The 26,142-nt window shown below is 48.1% G+C and overlaps 2 protein-coding genes across 2 annotated transcripts; both read left to right on the top strand.

Moving 5' to 3' along the window:
* Positions 1-15,989: 15,989 nt before the first annotated feature.
* Positions 15,990-17,325, top strand: LOC122211504 (olfactory receptor 10J4-like). Its single transcript, XM_042924732.1, has one exon. The coding sequence runs from the start codon at positions 15,990-15,992 to the stop codon at positions 16,920-16,922; it is 933 nt and encodes a 310-aa protein (XP_042780666.1). The 3' UTR covers positions 16,923-17,325.
* Positions 17,326-21,782: 4,457 nt separating this feature from the next.
* LOC122211505 (olfactory receptor 10J1-like) lies at positions 21,783-22,744 on the top strand. Its single transcript, XM_042924733.1, has one exon. It carries the CDS (start codon positions 21,815-21,817, stop codon positions 22,742-22,744), a length of 930 nt encoding a protein of 309 aa, XP_042780667.1. The 5' UTR covers positions 21,783-21,814.
* The last annotated feature ends 3,398 nt before the right edge of the window (positions 22,745-26,142 follow it).

The raw sequence follows: 26,142 nt of genomic DNA, 5'->3' as shown, positions 1-26,142 counted from the left end.
CACACACACACACACACAAAATGGAGTATTATTCGGCAATCAAAAAGAATGAAATCTTGCCATTTGCTGGGAAGACAAAGGAAGAGGAAGACACTTGCTGGGATGAGCACTGGGTGTTATATGTAGGGGATGAATCACTGGATTCTACTCCTGAAATTATTATCACACTAGATGCTAACTAACTTGGATGTAAATTAAAACATAAAAAAATAATTTAAAAATATTAAAAAATAAAAAAATAAATTCTTATAGAAATAAAAAAAAGAACTATTTGAGGAAAACTACAAGAACTCTGATAAATGAAAATAAAGAATAAACATAGAGATATTACACATTCACAGACAGGAAGACTCCATATCGTCACTCAGATCTTCCCGACTGGATCTATGTATCCAATGCAATCCCAGTCAAAATCCCAGAAAGTTCTTTTGTGGATGTCAACAAACTTATTCGAAATTTATTTGGAGAGGCCAGAGATCCACAATATCTAAAGAGAACAAAATTGGAGAAGCGACACTACCCAGCGTCAAGACAGTATCGTGTTGGCAAAAGAATAGTCAAATGAGTGGAACAGAAGAGAAGGCCCGGAAGTGGACCCACATACAGTCAACTGATTGTTGGTGAAAGAACAAAGGCGATACGATAGCACAAAGTCAGTCTTTTCAACTGGTGCTGGAACTGAAAATCCACAGGCAAAAAAATGAATCTCGACACAGACCTACCACCCTTGAAAAAATGAGCTCAAAATGGATCACACAACTAAACGAAAATTGCAAAACTCTAAAATTAAAAGATTTTAATTTATTTCTTAAAAAAAGGTAATTTAAAAAAAATTAAAAGAGAAGAAAATTTCAATGACTTTGGGTGTGGGGAGGACTGTTTAGACACAATACCAAGGGCACCATCCATGAGAGATAAAAACCTCTTCTCTGACATGGCAAGAGAAGGAAAAGACAAGCCACAAATTGGGAGAATTTGCCGCTGACACGTCTGATATCTCCACAATATACACACAAGTTTCAAACTCAACCATGACAAAATCTGATTTTTTAAACGGGCCTAAGTGTGGGTTTCCTTGCATGGGATGAGTCATTTAGCTCTTGCTGATTTCATGATTTTTGTCTTTATCCTACAATAGTTTGTGATGTTTCTACATGTGGCTGTCTTTGTGTTCACCTTTGGGGGGGGGGGTTGGGGAGTAGTTTCTTGGATGCATAGATGAATGTTTTCATCACCATCTCAAAGGGAAATTGGCTGCTGAACCCACAGTGGAAACTGAGGAAGGAAGATACAATCAAATGTCTTTTCTTTGGAAAGGCAGTGCATGTTGGATTTCCAACATTAGCTCTAGCTCTTCTCTTTGTCTTCTCTCCTGAATAGCACTCTTCCCAGAGGGGGTCCAAACCACTGGATTGATCAAGTGGTCAAGGTAGCTCTCCCCCCCATCATGCTGACCCAACTGGTACAGCTGGAATCTGTCCTCCCTCCCAAAGAGAGTCTCAGTTTTTCTAGAAACGATGAGTTTAACAGAGGGGCACTAAGGTTTACTTATGTCTTGCTTCCCAACTGTTCTAGAATTCATAACACTGAATCATATGCACAAACATAAACAGTACGCGTCCTCTACCCCTCTCTGCCACAAATGACCCTGCTTCTTTCTAAGAAATTTAAAGTATTCTAGTTCTTTTTGCCTCTTCCTATCACAGACGCTCTTTCACTGCTGGTTGTTCCTTCTCTGCTTTTCCATACTGAAATGATAAAGGACTCATATCTAGCTTTTTTACATACTTTCCTGACGTGCTTCTACTGAGTACCTAGTTTCTTCCGTTCATCCCTCCTTCCAATTTTTTGTTGACTAGGTAATGCACAATGCTGTACAAAAACAGAACTAAGGCAGGTTCCATTTAACTATTAGTCTCCCTTAAAACTTCCTTTCTGTCCCTTCTGGAATGCTAACCCTCTGGGGGCGCCTGGGCGGCTCAGTCGCTTAAGCATCCAACTCTTGGTTTCAGCTCAGGTCGTGATCTTACACTTCATGAGTTCGAGCCCCGCATCAAGCTCCATGCTGACAGTGTGGAGCCTGCATGGCACTCTCTCTCTCCCCCTCTCTCTGCCCTTTCCCTGCTCGCTATGTCTCTCTCTCAAAAAATAAATGTAAAAAAATTTTTTAAAAAAGAATGCTAACTCTCTGAAAATAGCACTAAAATAACCTGTTGATAAGCAAAGCTGAGTTTATTCCTATCTTGACAAGGGAGAGTATCACCTTCCTAGAGCAGTAGTGTTATATCTGCTAATGGGGGCTGAAAAGTGAGGCTCTTCGTGATGTTTTGGGGCTATGGTATATGACTGGTTTTCCAACTCAGGAGCTTAATTAGGACTGGGTGTCATGATAAAATAGTTTAGGATGTGTGGACCCAACAAAGACTTTTGAGGTCAGGGTTTCAAGCGCCTTAGAGAACTAACAGTCATTTGGTGGTGTTTATTGAAGAGCTGAACAGTTTGATGGTCATTGACCTGAGATTTTTTTTTTGCGAAGGTTCCCGAGAAAAACAATAAAGTTATACACAACTTTTGTCTTCCTGGACAAAGACTTTTTTTTTTTTTTTGGAATAGCAATGCCATGCTGATGAAGACAGTAGAAGAGTAAAGTTGTATTATTGAAGACAAATGAATAGCAAAGTCATGTTGATGTAATCGGTAAGCACGCTCCCTCCTTACCCCCACCCCCATGTTCTTTCCAGGAAATACATAGTATATAAAAATCCAGATATGCCTTCAAATACAAGCTAATATACAAGCATACGTGTGCTCATATATACATTAATACTATCCCCGCTATATGTAACGACATCTCGGACGTCCTTCCGCAGAGCACTCAAAGATTTACCTGAATTCCTTTTAACGGCAGCGTAATTTTCCACTTTAGAGATGGGTCATTATTAACTCAGCTTAATGCTGACAGATGTTATTTCCCCCCAGCTATCGCCATTATAAACAATTCCATACTAGAAAACACTGAACATGTCATTTCATACAGAAGTGAGCACAAGGAAGTGAAATGCAAAGTCAAAAGCTATCTGCACACGGAACTTCGACCAAGTGCCACACATCTTTCTGCGACACGTCTTACCGAGCGATGTGTCACCAAGAAGGCGCCAAAATGCAATCTCCCGTCATCAGGTCTCAAAGAGGAACGAAGAGCATAGGGAGAGGCAACAGGGCTCGGGGACGAAAGGCACGTGTCTGGAGCCACACTGCCCGGGATGGAATCCCACTTCCCTCTAGCCACGTCACCACAAGGCAAGTCACCTCCGTCGCGGTTTCTCTCTGAAGCGGGTTTAAGGATAGCACCCTCTTCACAGAGTTGTGAGCATCAAAGTCGTTAAGCTACGCAGAGTGTTCAGATGTGTGTCTGGCACCTAGTAAACTCTATCTAAGTAAACAAAGTACCTATAAGGTGTGATTATAGGAATCACCACCGGCAGAGACACTGAGCACCCAGTGCCTTCCAGGGATCTTAGGGCAGGAACCGGAAGCGGACAAACCGGAAGCATACGAACCGGAAGCATACGAACCGGAAGCGGACGAACCGGAAGCGGGCGAACCGGAAGCTGACGAGAGAAGGCAACCTTCACAGGAAGCTTGGGTGAACACAATCGATTCTGTAACTTCCTGGGTGTAGCCACGCATTCAACCCCCCTCTTTCCATGTTCGATTAGCAATGAAATTCACAACTGATCTTAAGGGGAAATGAGTCTGAAAGAAAAGGTATTTATTTATTTGTTCGAACATTTCCTATTCCCCTTCCATGTGATAGGATCTATCGATGGAATCCCTACTACATACCAGCTTCTCAATAAACGTTTACTGAATGAAGAATGAATTAGAAAGAGTCTCTGATGTTAAGGAACTCGGAACATCATTAGGGGAGAAAGATAAATGAGAATGATCATACAGAACAATGGGTGCTAGAATGGAAATTGGTACAGGATGCTACAGAAGCATCAGACAGGGCCAACTAATGCAGACTAAGGGTCAAAATACACTAGAAAAGAGCTTGTCCAAGTTAGTAAGGGAAAGGTGACTCATGGATGCCTTGCAGAGGGCATCTGCTTAGACAGATCAACATTTACAAAGGTCTAGGAAATGTGGAGGTAAAGCTCCAGATCCAGAAGGTCCTACGACTGAATCCTACTTCCCGCCTCGGGCGAGGTCCACTCCTCTCTATAACACACTTTCCACATCTACACAGCGGGTAACATTAGTCCTTAACTGCAAATACAGCCAGGATCGAAGAGGTTAGTGTGTAAGCCATTACACAAAATGGCTGACACATAGAAAGATCTCAAAAAATGTTGGCCATAATTATCATCACCATGAGGGATGATGGTGCCACGTTCGGGAAATAAAGAGTGGTTCTGAATGGGTCCAGGGTCCATTCGGTGGCCTGCAGTGGCTTTAAAGATGCGGAGTCCTTGGGGGCCTATCGTAAGGAAGAGAAACCCAGCTAAGTCTTTGGGGCTGAACAGCACCTTGGTGTGTGGGATTTTCCGAAATACAAAGGCTGAATTTGATGGAACCAAATGTGTCATTATGTACTTTCTACTATTGTGTGAGCTGAATGAGCCTGTATTAGCGCTGTTCACACCATTCCTAATATGCTGGCGTGAATCACATCCCTTCTCTGCCTCTGCCTTATCAGACTACCTGCACACGGGAGCCCTGGCCCCTCTCCCGAGGGCATTTCCCGGCTCTTACCTGGTGGCGTGGACGGGGGTCACCTGCCTGCAGGAAGGAGAACCAAGGGTGTGTGAACGGTCTTTTGTTGTCACTCCTCCCTGATGAAACCCATTTTTTAAAATCTTTTAGGCCTGGATACTGGGAAATTGCCCACAGTGGCTGCAAACTCTGCTTTCTTTTAAATTAATAGCTCAGAGGACTTGATGCTTCAATCACGCTCTAGGCTCTTTTTTTAAATGTATTATTTTACATTTTCTCGCTTCCTCTTCCTGTCAGCCGCAGAGAAATTCCTGCCACTTATTTTCATTGACTTCATATCTTCACATCCTTGAATATATACATTTCCATTAAGATAAATAACCATTTATCTTGACCTTTATTACCTACCTGTAATCCAAACATAATAAAGATCCTCTGTTATTTTAACGGCTCAAATACTAGAGACAGAGAGCCTTCCCAAAGTTTGAAACCCAAAATATATTACTGTTTTTATTTACAGAGCAAATGGATCATCTAGCCTCTTAAGAATACATTCCCCATTCCCCACTGAGCACCTGGGTGGCTCAGTGGGTTAAGCGCCTGACTTGGGCTCAGGTCATGTTCTTGTACTCCGTGAGTTCAAGCCCCACGTCAGGCTCTGTGAGGACAGCTCAGAGCCTGGAGCCTGCTTTAGATTCTATGTCTCCCTCTCTCTCTGCCCCTCCCCTGCTTGCTTTCTTTCTCTCTCTCTCTCTCAATAAATAAATATTAAAAAAAAAAGACGGTCAAACATATCCAGTCATTTCTGTCTCCATCCATCTTTATCTACCTTGCTGGAGCTTCTTTTTGTCTTAAGACCAGCGTTCTGCACTCCTCTTTCCTCCAGCTCCAGTCTGGCTGGGGTTGCTTTGTGGGACTGCTTTAGGGCTCTAATCCTGGAACTCTCCTTCACCAGCATTCCTCCCGATCCCCAGCTTTATTAAAGTATAATTAACAAAAAGAAACTGTACTATGTCTGAGGTGTACAATGCGATGATTTGATATATACATTGTGAAATGATTACCACAATCAAGCTAATTAACACATCCCTGACCGTGTGTGTGGCGAGAACACTGAAGCTCTCTCCTAGCAGATTTCAGGTATATAACACAGCGGTATGGGCTGTGGTCACTATGCTGCAAGCTCTATCCTTAGAACTTATTTATCTTGTTTCTTTTTTAATTTTTTTCAACGTTTATTTTTGAGACGGAGAGAGACAGAGCATGAACGGGCAGGGTCAGAGAGAGGGAGACACAGAATCTGAAACAGGCTCCAGACTCCGAGCTGCCAGCACAGAGCCCGACGCGGAGCTCGAACTCATGGACCGCGAGATCATGACCTGAGCCGGAGTCGGACGCTCAACAGACTGAGCCACGCAGGTGCCCCAGATTTTATTTATCTTGTAACTGTAAGTTTTTAACTTTGACCAACATCTCCCAGTTCCCCCGGCTGCTGGCAACCACCTGCTCCCGTGACCTTCACATTTTTAAATTCCACATATAAGTGAGATCATTTGGCTTATTTCAGTAACTGTTATGTTCTCCAGGTTCATTCACACTGTTGCAAATGTCAGCATTTCCTCCTTTTCTGAGGCTGGATAATGTGTGTGTGTGTGTGTGCGTGGGCACGTGTTTCTCTCCCACATTTCTTTATCCTTTCCTCTGTTGATGGATGCCTAGGTTGCTTCCATGTCTTGGCTATCGTGAGTAATGTAGCAGTGAGCACAGGGGTGCAGTTATCTCTCTACAGAACACCCCCTGTGCATGCAGAGCCGTGGTTAGAGAATTAAGAAAATTGGAATAAAGCCCCCATCCAGAGCTATGAAGGGTCTGAGACTGACCCTACTTGCAAGTTGCTGGCACGTTAGCCTGCCATCATGTCACGGATGCTGGCAGAAGACACAGACTCCTGGGTCTGAGACAAAGGACGTTATTATTCACAGCAATAGTATTGACCTTGGCTCTGGTTCTTCGAGCTCTGGTTCTCATACAGGAACAGAAGGAGGGCCAGGAAGTACTTGATCATGCAATGAATTGCATTAGAAAAATGAAACTCTGAGCTTGGGGCCCCCAAGTCTGCTTTAACGCGCAGTAAAGTTGCCTCCTCTGTGCTTCAGAGGGAGACACGGTCTATATTCCAAGGCCGTTCATTATACAAATTTCCTCGAAATGATAATCTAGGACAAAGGCGTGAAGTGTCTCTGTTCACAAGATGTGCAGAAAAGTGAGACCCAAAGAGAACGGTCCCAGTTCAAGTAGGTACTGTAGAACCTCAGAGGGAAGGAGGAAGACATCATGTGTGATGGCAGGTGGGGTAAATGCTGCCTGCAGGTGGGGGTAAATGTTGGCTTCTGGAATGAAGCGCAGACACACTGAATGTCACCTGTGAGGGAAAAGCATCTTGGCTCTTATACGAGGAATGTATTCTTTTTTTTTTTTTTTAATGCTTATTTATTTTTGAGAGAGAGAGACAGCGCATGAGCAGGGGAGGGGCAGAGAGAGGGGGAGACACAGAATCCCAAGCAGGCTCCAGGCTCCGAGCTGTCAGCACAGAGCCCCATGTGGGGTTCGAACCCACAAACCATGAGATGATGACCTGAGCCGAAGTCGGACGCTTAACTGACTGAGCCACCCAGGCTCCCCTGTGTTTAACCATACCTAACTAGCTTTGGAAGAAGGTTTTCCTGTTCTGGAAAAAGAAAAAGAAAAAGGAATTGAGGTTGGATTAATTATGCATACTTCAAAACTGAAGTAAAAGGGTTCACTTACTAAAATTTAGTGAGAAAACAAAAGTTGTGCTGGAAGAGATCCACACTCGTAGCGTGCTACCTGGCTCAGAATAAGATTTGCATATTGCAATGATGTATGTTCTGAAAACAGATTGAAGTGTTTTTTCATTAAATGCTTTTTTCTTTATTTTTTTTGAGGGGGGGGGTGCAGAGAGAGAGGGACACACAGAATCCAAAGCAGGCTCCAGGCTCCGAGCTGCCGGCACAGAGCCCGACGAGGGGCTCGAACCCACGAACCGCGAGATCATGACCTGAGCCAAAGTTGGATGCCCAACCAACTGAGCCGCCCAGGCGCCCCCAGAATGAAGTTTTTGTAGGAGGATGACACGAGGAGAAGCATGCGTATGTGTTCATGGGTGCACAGTGTCGCAAATGAGCTGGGAAGTCAGGAGAGGATGTCTAAAATCTAGGAAGTCAGAACTATTATTGCAGCCATGTTATGGAGAAAACAGAGCCAGCAGAAATATGGAGGGGATACCACGGAAAACAGATAAAAGAGCTGAACGTGGGTGCTTGTAAGAAGTGAGAATCACAGGTGGATGGAGAACTGTTTTAATAACGAAGTGACATTTTGTATTTTTAATTCTGCATTTGGACTATTTGTAAAAACTAAATTCAGTTGTACAGAATTCACTTTCACTTTTGGATGACTAGAAGTGGTACATAAATCACCAGAAAATGAATCAAACAAAAAGCCTGGGGAAGAAACAAACAGAGAGGAGGACGGTAATTTCCAGCAACATCTCTAGTTATAAAAGATGTGAGTTGGGGTGCCTGGGTGGCTCAGTCGGTTGAGCGTCCGACTTCGGCTCAGGTCACAATCTCACAGTTCGTGGGTTCGAGCCCTGTGTCGGGCTCTGGGCTGATGGCTCGGAGCCTGAAGCCTGCTTCCGATTCTGTGTCTCCCTCTCTCTCTGCCCCTCCCCACTTGTGCTCTGTCTCTCTCTGGCTCTCAAAAATAAATAAATGTAAAAAAAAAATTTTTTTAAAGAAAAAAAAGATGTGAACTGATTAAGTTAATCGATTGAAACAAAAAGGCTCTCAGACTGAATTTTAATAATCTGGCACGACGCTATTAAAATAAAATTGAAACAAAAAGGAAAGGTTGAAAATGAAGAGGCTGAGATGGGATCCAGAAAAAGGCTGACAAAAAAAAGTTGATGTAGGGGCGCCTGGTGGGCTCAGTGGGTTGATTTCGGCTCAGGTCATGATCCTGGGGTTGTGGGATCGAGCCCTGCGTTGGGCTCCACGCTAAGCACGGAGCCTGCTTAAGATTTTCTCCCTTTCTCCACCCCCTACCTCTGCCCCTCTCCCCCACTTGTGCTTTCTCTAAAACAAAAAAAAAATAAATAAATAAAGTTCATGTAATACTACAAACATTAGACAAAATACTATTCAAAGTGAAAACCAATAAGGAATCTAGAGTATTGATAAGCAAAATAATCTACCAGGGAAGTCTTCCACTCGTGAATTTATAAGGTCCTAACAGCATAGCTTCAAAACGTACTACACAGGGGCGCCTGGGTGGTTCAGTCGGTTGAGCGTCCGACTTCGGCTCAGGTCATGATCTTGCGGTCTGTGAGTTCAAGCCCCGCATCAGGCTCGTGCTGACAGCTCAGAGCCTGGAGCCTGTTTCAGATTCTGTGTCTCCCTCCCTCTCTCTCTGACCCTCCCCCGTTCATGCTGTCTCTCCCTGTCTCAAAAATAAATAAACGTTAAAAAAAAAATTAAAAAAAAAATGTACTACACAAAAATTGATAAAACTCCTGGGAGAAACTGAACACTCAATCACAGGAGACATTGAGGCAGTTCTCTCATAAACTAACAAAACTGTCAGTGGGTCAATAGGGTTCAAAAGGGTATAAGGACAATTAACACGCCTGATCTACAAGTCTAACCTTCACACAGAGAATGGTCACGATTTTGACCCCACAGGAAGCCTCGAGAAATTCTGAAACACTGATATTATATAAACAATTTCCATGAACCACAACGCAATACATCCCCCGTCCCAAAAAAGGAGCCAAACCCTGGATCGCCGTCTTCATAGACGTGGATATTGACTTCATAAACAATTCGGTGCCGGCCATTATTCTAAGCACTTTCAAATATTTACTCACCAGATCTTTACAAGAGCTGTTTGAGGAAGTCCTATCATCCCCCACATTTTACAAACAAGGAAATGGACACACGCAGACTTGGAACGACTTGCCCAGAGTCACGGAGAGTAAGTGGCAGAGTTAGACCGGGACTCCATGGTCTAAGCTCTTGATTGTTGTATCACGCTTATTCTACTAACATAAACATCTAAATATGCTGTGAGTTGGGGCGCCTGGAGGGCTCAGTCGGTTAAGCAACTGACTTCAGCTCAGGTCATGATCTCACAGTTTGTGAGTTCGAGCCCTGTGTCAGGATCTCTGCTGACAGCTCAGAGCCTGGAGCCTGCTTCAGATGCTGTGTCTCCCTTTCTCTCTGCCCCTCTGCCTCTTGCGTGCTCGCTCTCTCTCTCTCTCTCTCTCTCTCAAAAATAAGTAAACATTAAAATTTTTAAAAATAAACTGTGAGCTAAAGAAGAAATAAAAACAAAAATTTTAAAATACATAGTTCTACAACTTAACAGAAGCACTACAGATCAAAATAAATAAGGAATATCCAGAGCAGTTCCCAGAAAGCAATTTACAGCTTTCTAGGTTTACTGTAAGAGGCAAGATAAATAAAAGATTCTAATCCAAAAAGCCTGGAAAAGAACAAAATAAACCCAAAGGAAGTAGAAACAAATAATAATGAAGTAGAATTTAATTAAAATCCAAAGTAAACATGAAACAATAGAAATGTTCTTTTTTTTAAAGTTTGGAATCTCTGGAAAGATGAGTTTAAAATAACCTTCAACAACAATGATAAATAAGAAAGAGTAAACAAAATGAAGTAGGAGAAACGGACACATAAGATGATTATAAAAACATACCTTGAACAACTTTGTATCAATCTATTTGAAAAAGTATATAAAATGGGCAAACTCAGAGGAAGATATAAATTACCATAATTATACCAGGAATAGAAAATTTACTAGAATAATAACCCTAAAAAAATGGAAAAGCAGTGAGGGGAAAAAATCCACCCTTTCAAAAAACAAACAAGAAAAGACACCAGGCTCAGAGCTTAGAAAAGGCGTGAAATTCCCCCAGCATTGAAAAACATTGTTAATTGCAAACGTTTGGTACCAAAAATAGGCAAAGTAGGAGAAGACAACTCCTGGCAAATAACAGGTAGATGAAAAAAATAGCTAATTCAATTCAATAGTGTATATTGGGTCTTGGTCTTTTGACCAAGCATGGTTTTTCTTAAAAATGTACCAATGAGTCAACCTTAGAAAAATCTATTAATGTAATTCACCACCCTAACCAATTAAAGAGTAAAAAGCATACAATCCTATCAATGGATATAGAAAAGGAGCCAACTGGGGCGCCTGGGTGGCTCAGTCGGTTAAGCATCCGACTTCAGCTCAGGTCATGATCTCACTGTCCGTGAGTTCGAGCCCCGCATCGGGCTCTGTGCTTACTGCTCGGAACCTGGAGCCTGTTTCAGATTCTGTGTCTCCCTCTCTCTGACCCTCCCCCGTTCATGCTCTGTCTCTCCCTGTCTCAAAAATAAATAAAACGTTAAAAAAAATTAAAAAAAAAAAAAAAAAAAAAAAAAAAAAAAAGAAAAGGAGCCAACTGAAAATTTAATAGATCACTAGTGATAAAGTGGCAAACAAACCAGGAATAGAAAGGAACTTCCTTCATCTGGTAGAGGGCAATGCCAGAGATGTGCCCTAAACATCCCCTGTCATGGTGACCGAAACATGAGAAGCATTTTAATTAAAATTTGGAAAAAGGACACAAGTCTCCATGATAGCCTCTGTGGCTGCTAGCATTCGATATTGTATCATGGCTCATAACTGAATGCAACAAGAGAAGATATAAAAAGTCAGAACGGAAAAGACAAAACTGCCAAAAATAGGCAGATGATGTAATCAGTGTATTTTCTCCCTTTTCAGGAAAAAAAAAAAAAAAAAAAAACCTCCATCCACTCCAGATTTTCCAGTCTTTTTACGTCTAAACTTATGTCAGATAGACCCACGATAAGAACCATACATGTTCTAAAAATGCACGCAGTTTCCAGATCATAATTTCAACATCAGGGTTTCCTTTTCTTTCTCGTAGGTTTCAATCCCATTGTAGTCCTAATTCCAAAGAGCTGCGTAAATATTTGAATTGAGCTGCCTACCGGAAAAACTGTGAAGAAGGGACACTGACAAATGAGGCCCAAGATTAACGGATTCTTTTCAGGTCTTGGGAAGACCCTCCCCGCCACACACCCCACCCCACCCCACCCCACCCCCAGCAGTGGTAAATACACCATGTAGTATCTCTCTTAGCTGTGGGTCTCTCTGCTCTTAATGGCTCATCAGCCCGAGTGTTTCCGGTTTCTCTCGGGTCAACATTTGGGGCCAGGAGAGATCATGTGGGACCGGACTGGATGGCTGGCAATTATCCCATGCTGGTTTGCCAGTCTCCATTGACCCACCTTATCAAAGACACATTAATAAACTACCTTACTCCCAGGTATTCATGTCTCAAGCATGCTGGTTCTTAGAAAGGGAGCCTTTCGTACTTTGGGAAGGTCTCTAGGAGAAAGGCATAAACTGAGCTCCAGAACTAGGAAACACCAAGGAGTCAAAGTCCCAGGGAAGCTGGCGAGTCAGTGTCTGGGTTGCCTTCAGCCTCTGGGAAGGCCCGTCTTGGGCCCATTGCAGGAGAGGCAGACAAGGCTGAGTCTGCTGACTGCCCAAAGGCCAGGAGACACGGGAGGGAGGCAGGAATCTGGAGGTTGTCTGCTCTCTCCAGCGATTCGAAGCGATGCTCTGGACTGACGAGCAAGCAGCGGGACTGGCGTCAGCACGGATGCCGTGTCCCCAGCTGCCGCCACATTCCCTGGCCTTGGCGCGTGCAAAGCGCTCAGTGAGCACCTGCTGAAAGCATCCACAAGTGAATGAGTCACAGCTTCTGGAATATTTGAATTGCAAGGGGCTTCACAGATCTTCAGCAATTAGGGCACGAGACCCCAGGGCATGAGTGGCTTGACTAATAAAGCTGCACCCTTCAACGTGGTTGGGTCCTGGGGCACCTGGGTGGCTTGGTTGGTTAATCGTCCGACTTCAGCTCAGGTCATGGTCTCGGTTTGTGGGTTCGAGCCCCGTGTCAAGCTCTGTGCTGATAGCTCAGAGCTTGGAGCCTGCTTTGGATTCTGTGTCTCCCTCTCTCTCTGCCCCTCCCCTGTTCACGCTGTGTCTTTCTCTCAAAAATAAATTAAAAAAAAAATGTAAAAGTATGGTTGGGTCTGGAGACAAGAGCTCCTCAACATCTACGGAGATCAGGGCCGTGACTTGATGCAAAGGCTTTGTTCCTGCTGGAAACCCCAGATTGCCTACACACATACCATCCATGTGTTTGGGCTGATGAGCCCCCTTTCTAATGAGGTCCCCAGACATCAGCAGATTTGGATCTTGCTACGGCCACCGTGGGGAAAGGGACCCCGGGGCCCAGGGGCCTGGGGGAACAGTCCTCCCTGACAGCCTGTAATACACACGTAAGGGGCAGGGCTCTGGGAAGGCACAGGGGAGCCTGGGGCTGCTTTTGTGACTCCCAGACCTGACCAATCAGCGCAGGAATTAACAGACAGACCCGGGCAGGTTCTAAGGTTTTCTTGCAGGCTTCCCTTCAGAAGACTCTGAGCGTGCTGCACCTGCCCAGCGGAGCAGGAGTGCTGGCCGGGGCTCTCCAGCCTTACTCTCTGAAGCCAGAGCGAGCCTCGGCCCTGCCTGGCGAGAGGTGAGTCACCCTCCACCACTCAGTAAAAGCAGGGTTTTTGCCTGACAGGGCGCGGCCTCACGACTCTTTCTCATGGGACGCCACCTTTTCTTTTTCTCCTCTGTCCTGGGACTATCGTCAAGTGGAACAATGACTGTGTAGCTGGGCTGTAAGATTTAGGGAATAAAAAGCATTATACATGCCGGGGAAAAAAATCATTCGGAAAGGGTTATCTGGGACTTAGCCTTAGAAAAACCTGAGGCAGAACTTCCTAAAGGCTTCATTGGTCCCTTTAGCCCAACAAAACAACTAAAGGCTGAAGGGAGAGCCAGGGGAACTGGGAACATGCACTCCCACCCCTCACAGTCCTACCTGTCACACTCCTGGTGAACGGGGCCTGGTGGCAAGCCACAAGCCACCAGACTCTGGCGGGGTGAACCCACGTGGGCCCTTTCCACCAGGAAAAGTGGATTTCCCGAATATACAAGTCCCCGCCATTTCCTCCCGTTTCCTGCCCCAGATCTCAAGCAGGGGCCAGGAAAGTGAGGATCAGTGAATGGCTGAAATAGAGTCTCCCGAGCGCAGGAGTCCAAGCAGAGCCCGAGAAGAAGGTCCCGGACGCAGGCACGCCTGCAGAATTGTTGCACTGGGAGAGGCTTACCCATCCCGACCCACATCCGCACGCTCCCCCTGCCCTTGGGACTCTCTCCCCTGCGGGAATGTCTCCTTCCCTGTTTCCTCTTCCTCCTCCTCCTCCTCCTCCTCCTCCTCCTGTCTCTAAAAGCTAGCAGAGCACCCTCTATGCAGCAAGCTGGTAAATACGTTCTAGCTACATGAAGACCAGCCACGTCCTGAGCTGGGACTTGGGAGAGAAGTGAAGACAAAAACGGTGACCTAAACTATTCCTATTTTGACATCTATGCTCATCTTTATCAATGGTTTCCATTTATTTATTTACTTATTTGAATGTTTGTTTATTTTTGACAGAGAGGGAGACAGAGCGTGAGCAGGGGAGGGGCAGAGAGAGGGAGACACAGAATCCGAAGCAGCCTCCAGGCTCTGAGCCATCAGCACAGAGCCCGACACAGGGCTTGAACTCACAGACTGTGAGATCATGACCTGAGCTGAAGTCGGATGCCCAACCGACTGAGCCAGGCGCCCCCATGGTTTCCATTTATTGATGGCCTACTGTATACCAGGCCTTCTGCTCAATGCCTTCTAGGCATCTTCTTGTGTAATTCCTCCGTCGGTCCTCTTCCGCGGAGATCGGTCCTGCCTTCATCTTACAAGGGGAGAAACCGAGGCCCGAGGAGATGAGGGAACATTTCTAAGGTCAAACATGAAGCAGGTAGAGCTGGGGCTTGCTCACGGGGGTGCTGGACTCCAGACCAGCCCCAGCCCCGCTCCAGGGTGCAGAATCTAGAACTGGGCAGGAGGTGGGAAAGGAGGACCGAGCGTCGCAGTCAACAGAGATGGGACAAATCAACGACGAGAACGCTGCACGATGCCTGGGTGGGTCTGACATTCAAGTCGAACCCAACTGGAAGTGGGGATGGGGAGGGTGGGTGAAGGAGCAGAAATTGAATGTACCGTTTGCCTGTTACCTATCAAGAACTACACTTGGCTATTTACACAGAGTCATTAATATAATCTCCATAGCAACACTGTGACTATATATTATTCTATTTTATAGACGAGCACACACACACACCAAGTGAGCAAAGTAAAGCAAGCATCCTCTACTTACACTAAGGTTGAAGCCGGAAGTTCCTAGAAACGTCAATATTTTGTTATTTTTATCACTCTTGTCTTGGAGTTACCGGTACTTCAAACCTTTAGGATGTCTGAGAGGCTTTCTGTGCTCGACTAGAGACTAGGAAACAAGCAGAAACGACCCTCCACACGGAACGGAGGGGATGCAGGTGTTGAAACACAGGGTATTTGGGGAGCACAGGGAGGAAAGCAAGAATCAGGCTCTGGCTCATAGTGTCCTGGGTCCACACGTTAGCCTCTCATCAAGAGAAAAAAGCAGTGTCTCCTCTCCCCGCCTTAGTCCAGACACTGGCCATTTTGAATTTGACCCACGGGGAGGACGATACTATGTGCTTTGAGCACATTAGGTCTGGCCGCCTACCTCCCAGAATCATGCCTCCGGCAGTGATCTGTCCCTGGCTTGAATTCTCGCTCTATGGAGGTCCCCTCACAACTGGCTCTCTGACAGGCGGTGCGTCACTGCTGGGCCAAAGCAGGGGAGCGTGGGCGGACTTCCAGGCTGTGCACACTCAGTCTAGTGCCTTCTCTGGTCTGCAGCCCCTCCAGCCAAGCACGTGAGGTGCTTCCACCGCTCGCTGCGGGTGTTTACTCTCTTCCCCACCCCCCTGCATCTGCCTCCCAGCGCCACGCCCCTGCGAACCTTGGGAAGTCTTGGAGAACTTGGCCAGTGTCTGAAAGCTGAGAGCTTCGGAAACCGGGAGCTACACCCATTTCGCGCCCCTGCACGTGGCTGACGAGGACCGTGGACCAGCCTCCTGCTTCCACCCCGGATGTCCAACCTCCCCGCTTCATCTCTTTCGGACCCAGATTGTCCTCAATGCCAAGGCTCAACTTGACCGCCGTGACAGAGTTCACCTTTGAAGGTTTTTCCGTTTTTGGGTGGCAGCACAGACTCGTTCTCTTTGCGGTCTTTCTGGTCTTGTACCTGTTGACCCTCGCCAGCAATGCCATCATCTTGACCGTTACCCGCCTCAACCGCCAACTTCACACACCCATGTACTTCTTCCTGAGCGTACTGTCCATCTCTGAGACCTGTTATACAGTGGCCATCATCCCCCGCATGCTGTCCAGTCTCCTCAGCCCCCAACGAGCCATCTCCATCCCACACTGTGCCACTCAGCTCTTCTATCTCGCCTTCGGCATCAACAACTGCTTCCTGCTCACGGCCATGGGGTATGACCGCTACGCGGCCATCTGCAACCCCCTGCGGTATTCTGTCGTCATGGGCAAAAGGACTTGTCTTCAATTGGCGAGTGGCTCCCGGAGCATTGGCCTGAGCACGGCCATCATTCAGGTGTCGTCTGTGTTCAGCCTGCCCTTCTGTGATGCCAACGTCATCTCCCACTTCTTCTGTGACATCCGGCCCCTGATGCAGCTGGCCTGTGCTGACACCACCATCAAAGAACTTGTCACCTTGCTCATCAGTCTGTGTGTCCTTGTTCTGCCCGTGGTGCTGATCGTCATCTCCTACGTTCTGATTGTCTCCACCATCCTCAAGATCCCCTCTGCCCGGGGCCGGAAGAAGGCCTTTGCCACCTGCGCCTCCCACCTCACGGTGGTCGTCGTCCACTACGGCTGCGCCTCCGTCATCTACCTTAAACCCAAGTCTCACGACTCCCTGAAGGACAGACTCATCTCCGTGACCTACATGGTCATCACACCCCTCCTCAACCCTGTTGTGTACAGCCTGAGGAACAAAGAAGTCAAGGATGCCTTGCTCAGAGCTTTGGGCAAAAATCCTCTCTCTTAGGTGCTGGTCGGTCTCCGTAAAAGTCAACAGCTTGCTGAGGGGTCGCAGTGAGAGAGTGAGTCTGACACCAGGCACCCGGTACCTGATCCGGGCAGCAGCTAGGACTGAGAGGGCTACAGGAACGCGAGGAAGGAAAAGATGAACGAGAGGTTGATGGATTTCCCAAGACCAATAGGGGGGCTTCTCAGGCTTGATGAAAACCAGGCAAGATAAAGCATACTCAGGAGCTGTGCTGTAACGTTAGTCCCTGTTCCTGTTACCCTTGGCATAAGGGACTGGAAACTGGTAGTGAGGGTGGGAAGAATATATAGTATCTATCACAGGAATTTATGGGATCGGAACTTGGCCTCGGCATGGAAATCGAGAGCACTGAAATAACAAGTTCTCCATTATTTACACCTAACACTCTCTAGGCTGTATTTCATACAGTAAAAAAAAAAAAATTCACTCCATTAATTTACCTCGCGCCTATTCCTACCTGCACGAACCCTCGCCACCTACGTCAGACACGGGCGCTGATAGCCCGTGGACAACCTGGTTGAGAAGGATAAAGCAAAAACTGTAAAAAACCCCCATCTTTCACATCCCGTCCCCTCTCCTCCCTGGACACCCGGGTGATTTACTGGAGGCCGCTGCTCTGCCCGGGGCCCCTCTGTGGGCTGCCCCCCTCGCCCCCGTCCCCACTCTGAACCATCACCACTGGCTGAAAGGAGGCTTTCTCAGTGTTGGGGGGCGGGGGGACACCTACCCCACTCCCACCCTCCCGGGGGCAGTCCGCGGCCAGCGCCTGAATAACCCGGGAGGTACAACGGCCACCCCCCCTTGCCTCAAAATGGCATTCCCTCTAGAGTCTTCCGTTCGATCAGGCTGCCTGAGACCACATTCCCTCCGAGCTCTGCCCCCATCCCATTCTGCCTCCCTCACTCCATTTTCCGAGAGTACGCCCTCAGTCCCTAGCACGGGGACAGGCTCAGGCTCTGCTTCAGGTCACCCGACCCGGGCCAGGCGTGCCCGGGGCCACCGCGCACTCGCTCAGCCTCCCCCGCCCGGGCGGCCTCTCCGCCTTTGCACCCAGCACAGTGCCTGGTACCTGCAGCTTAGGTGTTATTAACAGAAGGAAGAAAAGAAGGAAGGAAGACCGCTGTGAGCGGCTAAAACACGACCGGCCTCAGCAGGCGGCTCTCCTCTCTCTTCTCCTTTTGTGACGAGATTCCTTTCAGGTTGCCGGCCCCTACTTTGCGACGCCCCTTTTGGTCCCTTTACGGAACGCATCCTAGATAGCCGGTGTTAGTTCAAGCACTTTGTGTATTTAACCCTCACTATGGATCTAGGAGCTATTTTGTTACTTATCTTACAGATGGGAAACCCAAAGCCTGAAGAGATCCTGTTCCAACAGGAAGCAATGCAGATTGGAGTCTCGGGGAGTTGGCGTGAATGAACTTGAGATTAGCGTAGGGGTCCTTTCCTCTCCCTTGATCCACACACGCGGTCACAAGCCCATTCACCTCAGATGTCTCTCACCTCTGTCCCTCCTCCCGAGACCCCTGCCATCCCCACCTAGATCAACCCCAAATGACCTCTGGCCTGCCCTGTGACATCAGCATCCTCGCGGATGCCTCCTACAGCTGCCCCATCAATCCTGCAGAGGAGCAGGGTCATCACACAGGCGGGAAGAAGGTGCAGGGTAGCTGGTGGCCCTCAAGGGCCAGTAACTAACGGACTTGGAAGTCCCTGAGCACGAGGAATAAGTTAAATCACTGAAGGGGCCCTTAAAAAAAACTGGTAGGGGCGCCTGGGTGGCTCAGTCGGTTGATCGTCCGACTTCAGCTCAGGTCATGATCTCACGGTCCGTGGGTTCGAGCCCCGTGTCGGGCTCTGTGCTGCCAGCTCGGAGCCTAGAGCCTGCTTCGGATTCTGTGTCTCCCTCTCTCTCTGCCCCTCCCCTGCTCATGCTCTGTCTCTCTCTGTCTCAAAGATAAATTAAAAAAACATTTAAAAAATTAAAAAAAAAAAACTGGTAAAATCTCAGTACTCTAGGACCTTGTTGTAGCCTGGTCTTTAGCGACAGAACTTTTTTCTGTGATCAACCTGCATCTAATCCAGGACCATCCCCTCCCTGCCCCGACTCATTTTAGTTGATCATAATCCTCTGTCACTGAAACTAAACCGTGAGCTGCCGGAAGGCTGAAGAAGCATGTCCCCTATTTCCCTGCCCCCAGCAACCAGCCCCGGGCCGGGCAATGCCCGGTGCCTGAAGCATGAATGGACACAGGTAAGCACACGTGGTCAAGTAAGAACATGGGTAAGCAAGTGATAGACGCAAGGGGAGTCTTCAAGGGAAAGCAAATCGGGCAGGTCTCGATGGGCTAGAAGTTTTGCCAAATGGAGGAGGGGGTGATTCTGGGTAAAGAGAGTATTCAGCCCCCATCCATTTCCTGGCCCCCAAGAGAGGGTCTTTAGAACCAAAGAGATTTCCTTCCACTTCCCAGGCGGCCAGCGGCCAGCGGCCAGGCGGCCTGAACTGCTCCTCTGCAAAGCCAGGGCCAGAGCTGACTACTTTTATTCCAAAGACAAAACCACTTTCTTAAACTGGGCAGGGGCCTGAGTGTCCCCATATGGCTCCAAGCTTGAGCTGCCTGAGTTTGGAAACTGTGGCTTTCCAAGGCACATCTGTAAGAAACTACAAGGTGCCTATGGACTCTAACAAGAAAAATTCAACTAAATAAACCAGCTTTATCTGATGCTGTTTTTACTTGAAGCAAAAACTTGTCCCAAGCTCCCAAACGGCCAACCCTGGGACTGGGTAAATGAGCCCCTCACATAATAAGGCCCCCAGGTGCCTACAGTCTGCATCCTCCCAGTCCCGGGTCGGGGATGGGGGGGGGGGGCGCCTCTTGGGATATCTTCAGGGTGTGAGCCCCAGGAGCCCCACTGGCTGTTCCCGGGGGAGCATCTTCTCTGGCTCACACAGAGGCACCATCAATGACGCCTGCAACTCCCAAGCTGCTCACCTTCCGGCGAGAGCGTGTTTATCTGCTGTCTTCTCAGCCCCCACCCATGACGGGCCCTCCTTCCCGGTCGCCCTGCTTTTCCTGCACCTGCAGACCACGGCCACCTCTTGCCCGGCTCTCCTGCCGTGACTCAGCCCTAGGCAGACACAGTGAGTGTTCTCCAGAACAGGAAATGAGATGGGGCTTGTTGGCCATGGGCTGGCTTTAATTTGTTGTAGCATAACAATCCATCAGCATCCTTATAAGGATGTGTGTGTTCTTTCCCTTGATTTCCATGGAATAATTACAGCCCCCCCAAGGGTGGAGGGTGCTAGCCAGGTCATAGCAGCTACCCTTGTACCTCAAGACAGACAGGCATCAGCCAGAGCAGACAGCACCCTAGCCCGTGGATTCTCAGCAGAAACCCTAGTGGTATTTGGGATAGGACAATTCTTCCTTGGGTGGGAAGGTCACGTGGAGAGCAGGACACTAAGCATCTTTAATTGCTGGCAGCACCCGTGTCCGTCATTAGACCAATCAGAAGCAGTGACACAGGCTGCCGATTTCACAGCAGAGGGGCCAGGCCACCTCACGGCTGGACCACCGCCTAGTTTCTGCCCAGAGACCTCACAGAAGATCAGTGTCTTTCGCCACATACTTCAGTGTTAAATGATTTTCTCTGTTCAGAGATATCTTCTGTTGTCGCCTTACTCTTCCAGCGGTTTTCGTGCAAATGACTAACAGCCAGTGGCCAACCTCTTTTAAGTAAATTTTTATGAATGTGAAGGAGGTCTTAGCATGCCCAGCAACCTTCCTCGCTGGCGAGATTTACTTTACGTACAAAGTCGTTCTGAATAGGCAGAAGCAAACCAGAATATAATTTACGTTCCCTACAGGAGCTTACTGTCTAACGGGACAAAAATGTGAAATACGACAGATATTGGACTGCACCCCCAACCCTCACCGCAGTGACGTATCTTTAGCGTGACTGTTTGGTTTTCACACTCAGGGCCTGCTGTGGCTCTAGATGAGAGACCTGAATGTTCGTGCTCCATCGTCCCCGGCACCACTGTTTCCCTCTGCAGAGCAGGTGTCTGCCTACCAGTCCTAGTGGCTGTAAATTTGCCTTTTAGTTTCGGGAAGGTGCAGCTATGGCGGAGCCCATAATGTAGCCAGAGTCAGGGCTATCCACTGCCGGCTGATGCCCGTCTCGCGGAGACAGCAGTGGGCAGAGGCAGGTGGTGGGTTAAGATCCGCCTTTTCTTCCTCGGCAACAAAATGAGCCTTCGGGTCTGCTTTGCCTCTACTTCCTAAGGGTGTGCAAAGGGAGGCTTCCTAGTCTTGAAAGAGAAAAAAAAAAATCTCCAGTCAGTCCTTAAGTTATTTTCAATTATCTCATTAATCCATAAGCCCGAGCTGGTGAGATACGCAGCTGTAGAAGGCATAATGTGCAGAGGGTTTGTGTGTGGATGGCGTGGCACTGACGGGGAGATATCGTCCACGGAAACGTGAGAGCATCGCAGCACGACAGCCGTGGAGGCTGTGTGGACACCTGCAATAGTCCTTGAGGAACGGGGAAATAAATAAGAGGAGAAAAGGAGGGAGGGCATTCCAGATATCAAGGAGGAAGCATGGGGTGAAGTGAGTGGGAATGCTCATGTTGTGGGAACAGGACAAAAAAAAAAACCAAAACACGATTCTGGAACGCACGGGAAATTGTAACGGATGGCCACAGAGTAGAAGTATTTTAAGCAAACCCAGAGATTGACTTTAACGCACAGGGAAATGCATCGCCAGGTTCACAGCGGAGAACGGAGTTCAATCAATTTGAGAAACGTGTTTCAACAGCCTTGTTGAAATTATGCGCCGTCTGTTCTCCATTTCAGATTTAGCGACCACTCAATGGAGAGAGGGAACCACACTCTCATAACTGAGTTCGTCTTCCAGGGTTTCTCCAGCTTCCGAGAGCACCAGCTCGGCCTGTTTGTCGTGTTCCTTGCACTGTACGTCGTGACCCTGGCCGGCAACGCGGTCATTGTGACCATCATCCGAACGGACCCTCACCTGCACACGCCCATGTACTTCTTCCTGAGCATGCTGTCCTCCTCAGAGACCGTATATACGCTGGTCATTCTCCCAAGGATGCTCTCCAGTCTTGTAGGTACGAACCGGTCCATCTCACGGGCAGGCTGTGCCACCCAGATGTTCTTTTTCGTAACCTTTGGCATCACTAACTGCTTCCTGCTCACGGCCATGGGGTACGACCGCTACGTGGCCATCTGCAACCCCTTGAGGTACACGCTCATCATGAACAAGAGGGTGTGTGTGCAGTTGGTGGGGGGCGCCTGCGGCATTGGGCTGATCGTAGCGACGACGCAAGTGACATCTGTGTTCAGGTTGCCTTTCTGTGCTACGAAGGTGGCCCACTTCTTCTGTGACATCCGACCTGTAATGAAGCTCTCCTGCGTCGACACCTCGGTCAACGAGACCCTGACCGTGATCGTCAGCGTGCTGGTGCTCGTGGTCCCCATGGGCCTGGTCTTCATCTCCTATGTCCTCATCGTCTCCACCGTCCTCAAGATCCCCTCCGCCCGGGGCCGGAAGAAGGCCTTTGCCACCTGCGCCTCTCACCTCACGGTGGTCGTCGTCCACTACGGCTGTGCCTCCGTCGCCTACCTCAAGCCCAAGTCGGAGAACGCCAGGGATCAGGACCAGCTGATCTCGGTGACCTACACCGTCGTCACCCCCCTGCTGAACCCGGTGGTGTACGCCCTGAGGAACAAGGAGGTCAAGGATGCTCTGCTCCGGGCCGCTGGCAGGAAGCTTTCATGACAAGACAAGAAGTGCTCTCGTGAGGCTCTCAGCATCCGCTCTCGGCAGCAACAGGAGCAGAGCCATGTGCCCTTGGCTCCCAGAGACCTGCCCCATAAGGAGGCAGAGGAACAGCAGCAGCATCCAACTGTGAGTCTGCAAACTTGAGAAGCCCCTGAACAAAGCATTAGCCCCGTTTTTGTGGGTAAATAGACAAACAAGGTCAGGAAGTAGTGTGAGCCCAGGATCCTTCATGGACTTTTTGGTTTCTAATGAAGGCAACAGAGAGGAAATGGCAGAATCCAAGGGATGCATTTGTTCCTACGATTCCTTCCTACTTAAGAGCATGAGGATTTCTCAAACTGGAGTTCCTGTTAGAATCTGTTTCCCCACGACATGTCAGGTAATAAGTGACTGTGTGGATAGAGAGAATGGCCTCCGGAGGGGAGAGCAAAGGGAAATAGATTTCCTTCCCTGGCTGCTTTCGTTTATCCCAGTTTCTAGCAAAACTGCTTATTAAAGATGGTGATTGACCACAGACAGTTTAATTAGAGATCCTGGCAAACCCAGAGCTTGTCGGGTTTGAGGGCACATTCCAAGACCCTCCTGGGTCAGTTCAGCTGTTATTAATTCAGACAGTGTGTCACGGGTAGTAAAGACACACAGGGCCATGTACTGGATTCTGGGAAAGACTGATGGAAAGACCCTACCTGCGTGTCTTCAAGAAACTCAGATTCTAGCGGCAGAGGCAAACATTTAAAAGTACGGTTTCAGTTCTCTATAATAGGTTATACATACAAAAGACTGCAGGCGGAAGGGAGGGAGAGAAAGTGCTGGAGATGTCAGGGGAGTCTCAGAGGAGGTGATCTCCAGTGGAAACTGACTTTAGAACATTTGTAGGAGATTTCTTGATGGGTAATTTGTTGGAGGAAAAGAATCCCAAAGAGAAGGAACAATATATTCACAGGGACAAAACCAAGAGGAAGGTTCAGGAGATATAAAAAAAAAAAAAAAAAAAATTAGTCTTCGTACTGACTCCCAGAGACAATGGGGGGAGGTGGGGGGAGATGGGACCGGAGGGGTAGGCTGGGGTCAGATTGTGAGGGCTTTGTGTACTGAACTAAAAATTTTTGGCTTTAACTTGTAAACAGTGGCATTCACCCAAGATTTGGGCAAACGGGGATTCAGTATCTGAGGCATCTGTGTGAATTGTGGGCATCCTTCTTGTCCTTACACAGCTCCAATGAGACATGTAAGACGTTGTATGGATCTCTGGACTCTAAGCCAAGAAAAATTAGGGGAACGGGAGTGCGAGCAGAGTATCCGGAGGTCCTACACAGACATAATCACGTACATGTGATGAAGCTGAATCAGGCACTCAGAGAGACCGTGGTACAGAGGCCCATCAAGGAGTCTCATACAGATTTGGAGACTGAGGCTCCAATGAGCACCCAGGGAAGGAGAGCAAGGGCCTGCCACTGAGTCAGTAAGGGTCAGTCAGTCAAGGGCCTGCCACTTGACCTCAGACATGCGGCCCCACGACACGCCTTCCAGCAGAATTCAAGGGTGGGCCCCTTACTCAGAAAAGCCTTCAAAAGACAATACAGGGACACCTGGATGGCTCAGTCAGTTACGTGTCCGACTCTGGATTTCCACTCAGGTCACGATCTCACGGTTTGTGAGACTGAGCCCCGCGCGGGGCTCTGCGCTGACCACAGGGAGCCTGCTTGGGATTCTCTCTCTCCCGCCCGCCCTGCCCCTCCCCACGCATGCGCTGTCTTTCTCTCTCAAAATACATAAACTTTACAAAACAAAACAAAACAAAAATACAGACACCTGTACAGACCAGAACTACCAGGCCCTCTCCCAGGATTGAGGGGAGCAACGACAAAACTCAAACGATACCTAACGTTCTCTAGAATCCACAGCGGCTGAAAGTAACGACGAGAAGTTATTCACTGGCAAAGGACAGAACGAAATGATTAAAAGCAACATCATGCAGGCGAAGGGCTTGACAGGCATTCAACAATCGTTCGTGGAATCTTCTCTACACGCCAGAATCTGTGCGAGACGTGGGGCCTAGCAACAAACACCTGGCCCAAAGAAGGGAGCCCTCAGTCCTGCCCGGGAGATGGGCTTGTGCAGAACTCGCCATGATGCAAAGTGATGGGGAAATGAACAAAGAGTGCTTAATATTTCAGGACAAAGATTAAGCCTGGGGATCTTGTTTTGTGATCTACGTAAAGCTCTCTCTCTCTCTCTCTCTGGAGGGAAAGGGCCCGGTAGGCAGGAGTTTGGTGAAATAAACGCTCGTTACCTGAGCAACGGGCTTTTGTTATGTATGTGTGGGGCCACCCCCTGGGCCCAAGGGCTGCTGAGCTCCAGACCAGCGCCATTCAGAATACCTAATCACTGTGGACTCCCTGCACGCGCATCACCCAGGTTTTCTGGAAACGTTGTCTAAAAGGAAGAGCTTCACAGCCAGATATCATGGAATCAGAAGTTTTCAGCAGCCCCTTCTCACCCCCCAGAGGAACGGTCCACAGAACTTTTCCCTGACCTGCTCAACAGTCAGAATACTTGGCTGCATTCACCACCTGAGTGAGAGGAATCCCTCCGGTTCCCTGGGATTATTTTGGTCACTGCTCACACTCGGTATCCCTTTATGGCAAACACCTCTTCCATAATGAGGCCTCTTGCGCTAAGGTACTTTCCCAACCATTATCTCACTAGGTTCTTAGAATCACCCCCCAGAAAGGAGGCAGGGATGAGGCTCTCCGCTGTACAAATAAGGCTAAAAGTGACCAAGGGGTGAAAACCAAACCTGAATTTGGACAAGCTGACAGGCACTTTCTGTTTATCCAGAGTATATCCTCACCCAGGGGCAATTCACAGGACAGATCGTGATGTGCTAGAGAACTCCCCAGAGCCTCAGATTTCCCAGATACAATGAGACCTTGTCCCTGAACCTTTTTCCAGAGAGAATTCGTGTCCCCCATTGGAAGGGCCGCTGGGGCCTCACCCTAGCCAATCAATGGGGACCCCAGAGGAAGAGCGTCTCTGGCAGAAATGCAAGCTGTAATGTCGTTTTCATGAAGAACCGGCTAAGATTTTAGGAAAGATTGGAATCCACTTTTCTCCCACATAAAAACAAATCAGAAAAGCATTTGGAACTTCCGAAGCAAGCCTGGCCCTCTGTTAAGAGGATTAGAGCTGGTGCTAACTGCTGAGAGTGTAGTGGTGAATTAGGCTGAATTTCTGGACTCTAGAGAGAAAGATTATACACACACACACGCACATATTTACACACACACACACACACACACACACACACACACACACACATATGTAAAAGGCAAAGCAATAGAGACTGCACACAGATCACTGATCAGTGGTTGCCAGGGGCCTCAGAAAGAGAG

The sequence above is a fragment of the Panthera leo genome, chromosome F3, assembly GCF_018350215.1.
Source record: "Panthera leo isolate Ple1 chromosome F3, P.leo_Ple1_pat1.1, whole genome shotgun sequence".
NCBI lineage: Eukaryota > Metazoa > Chordata > Mammalia > Carnivora > Felidae > Panthera > Panthera leo.
This window is presented reverse-complemented; position numbering and strand designations above follow the sequence as displayed.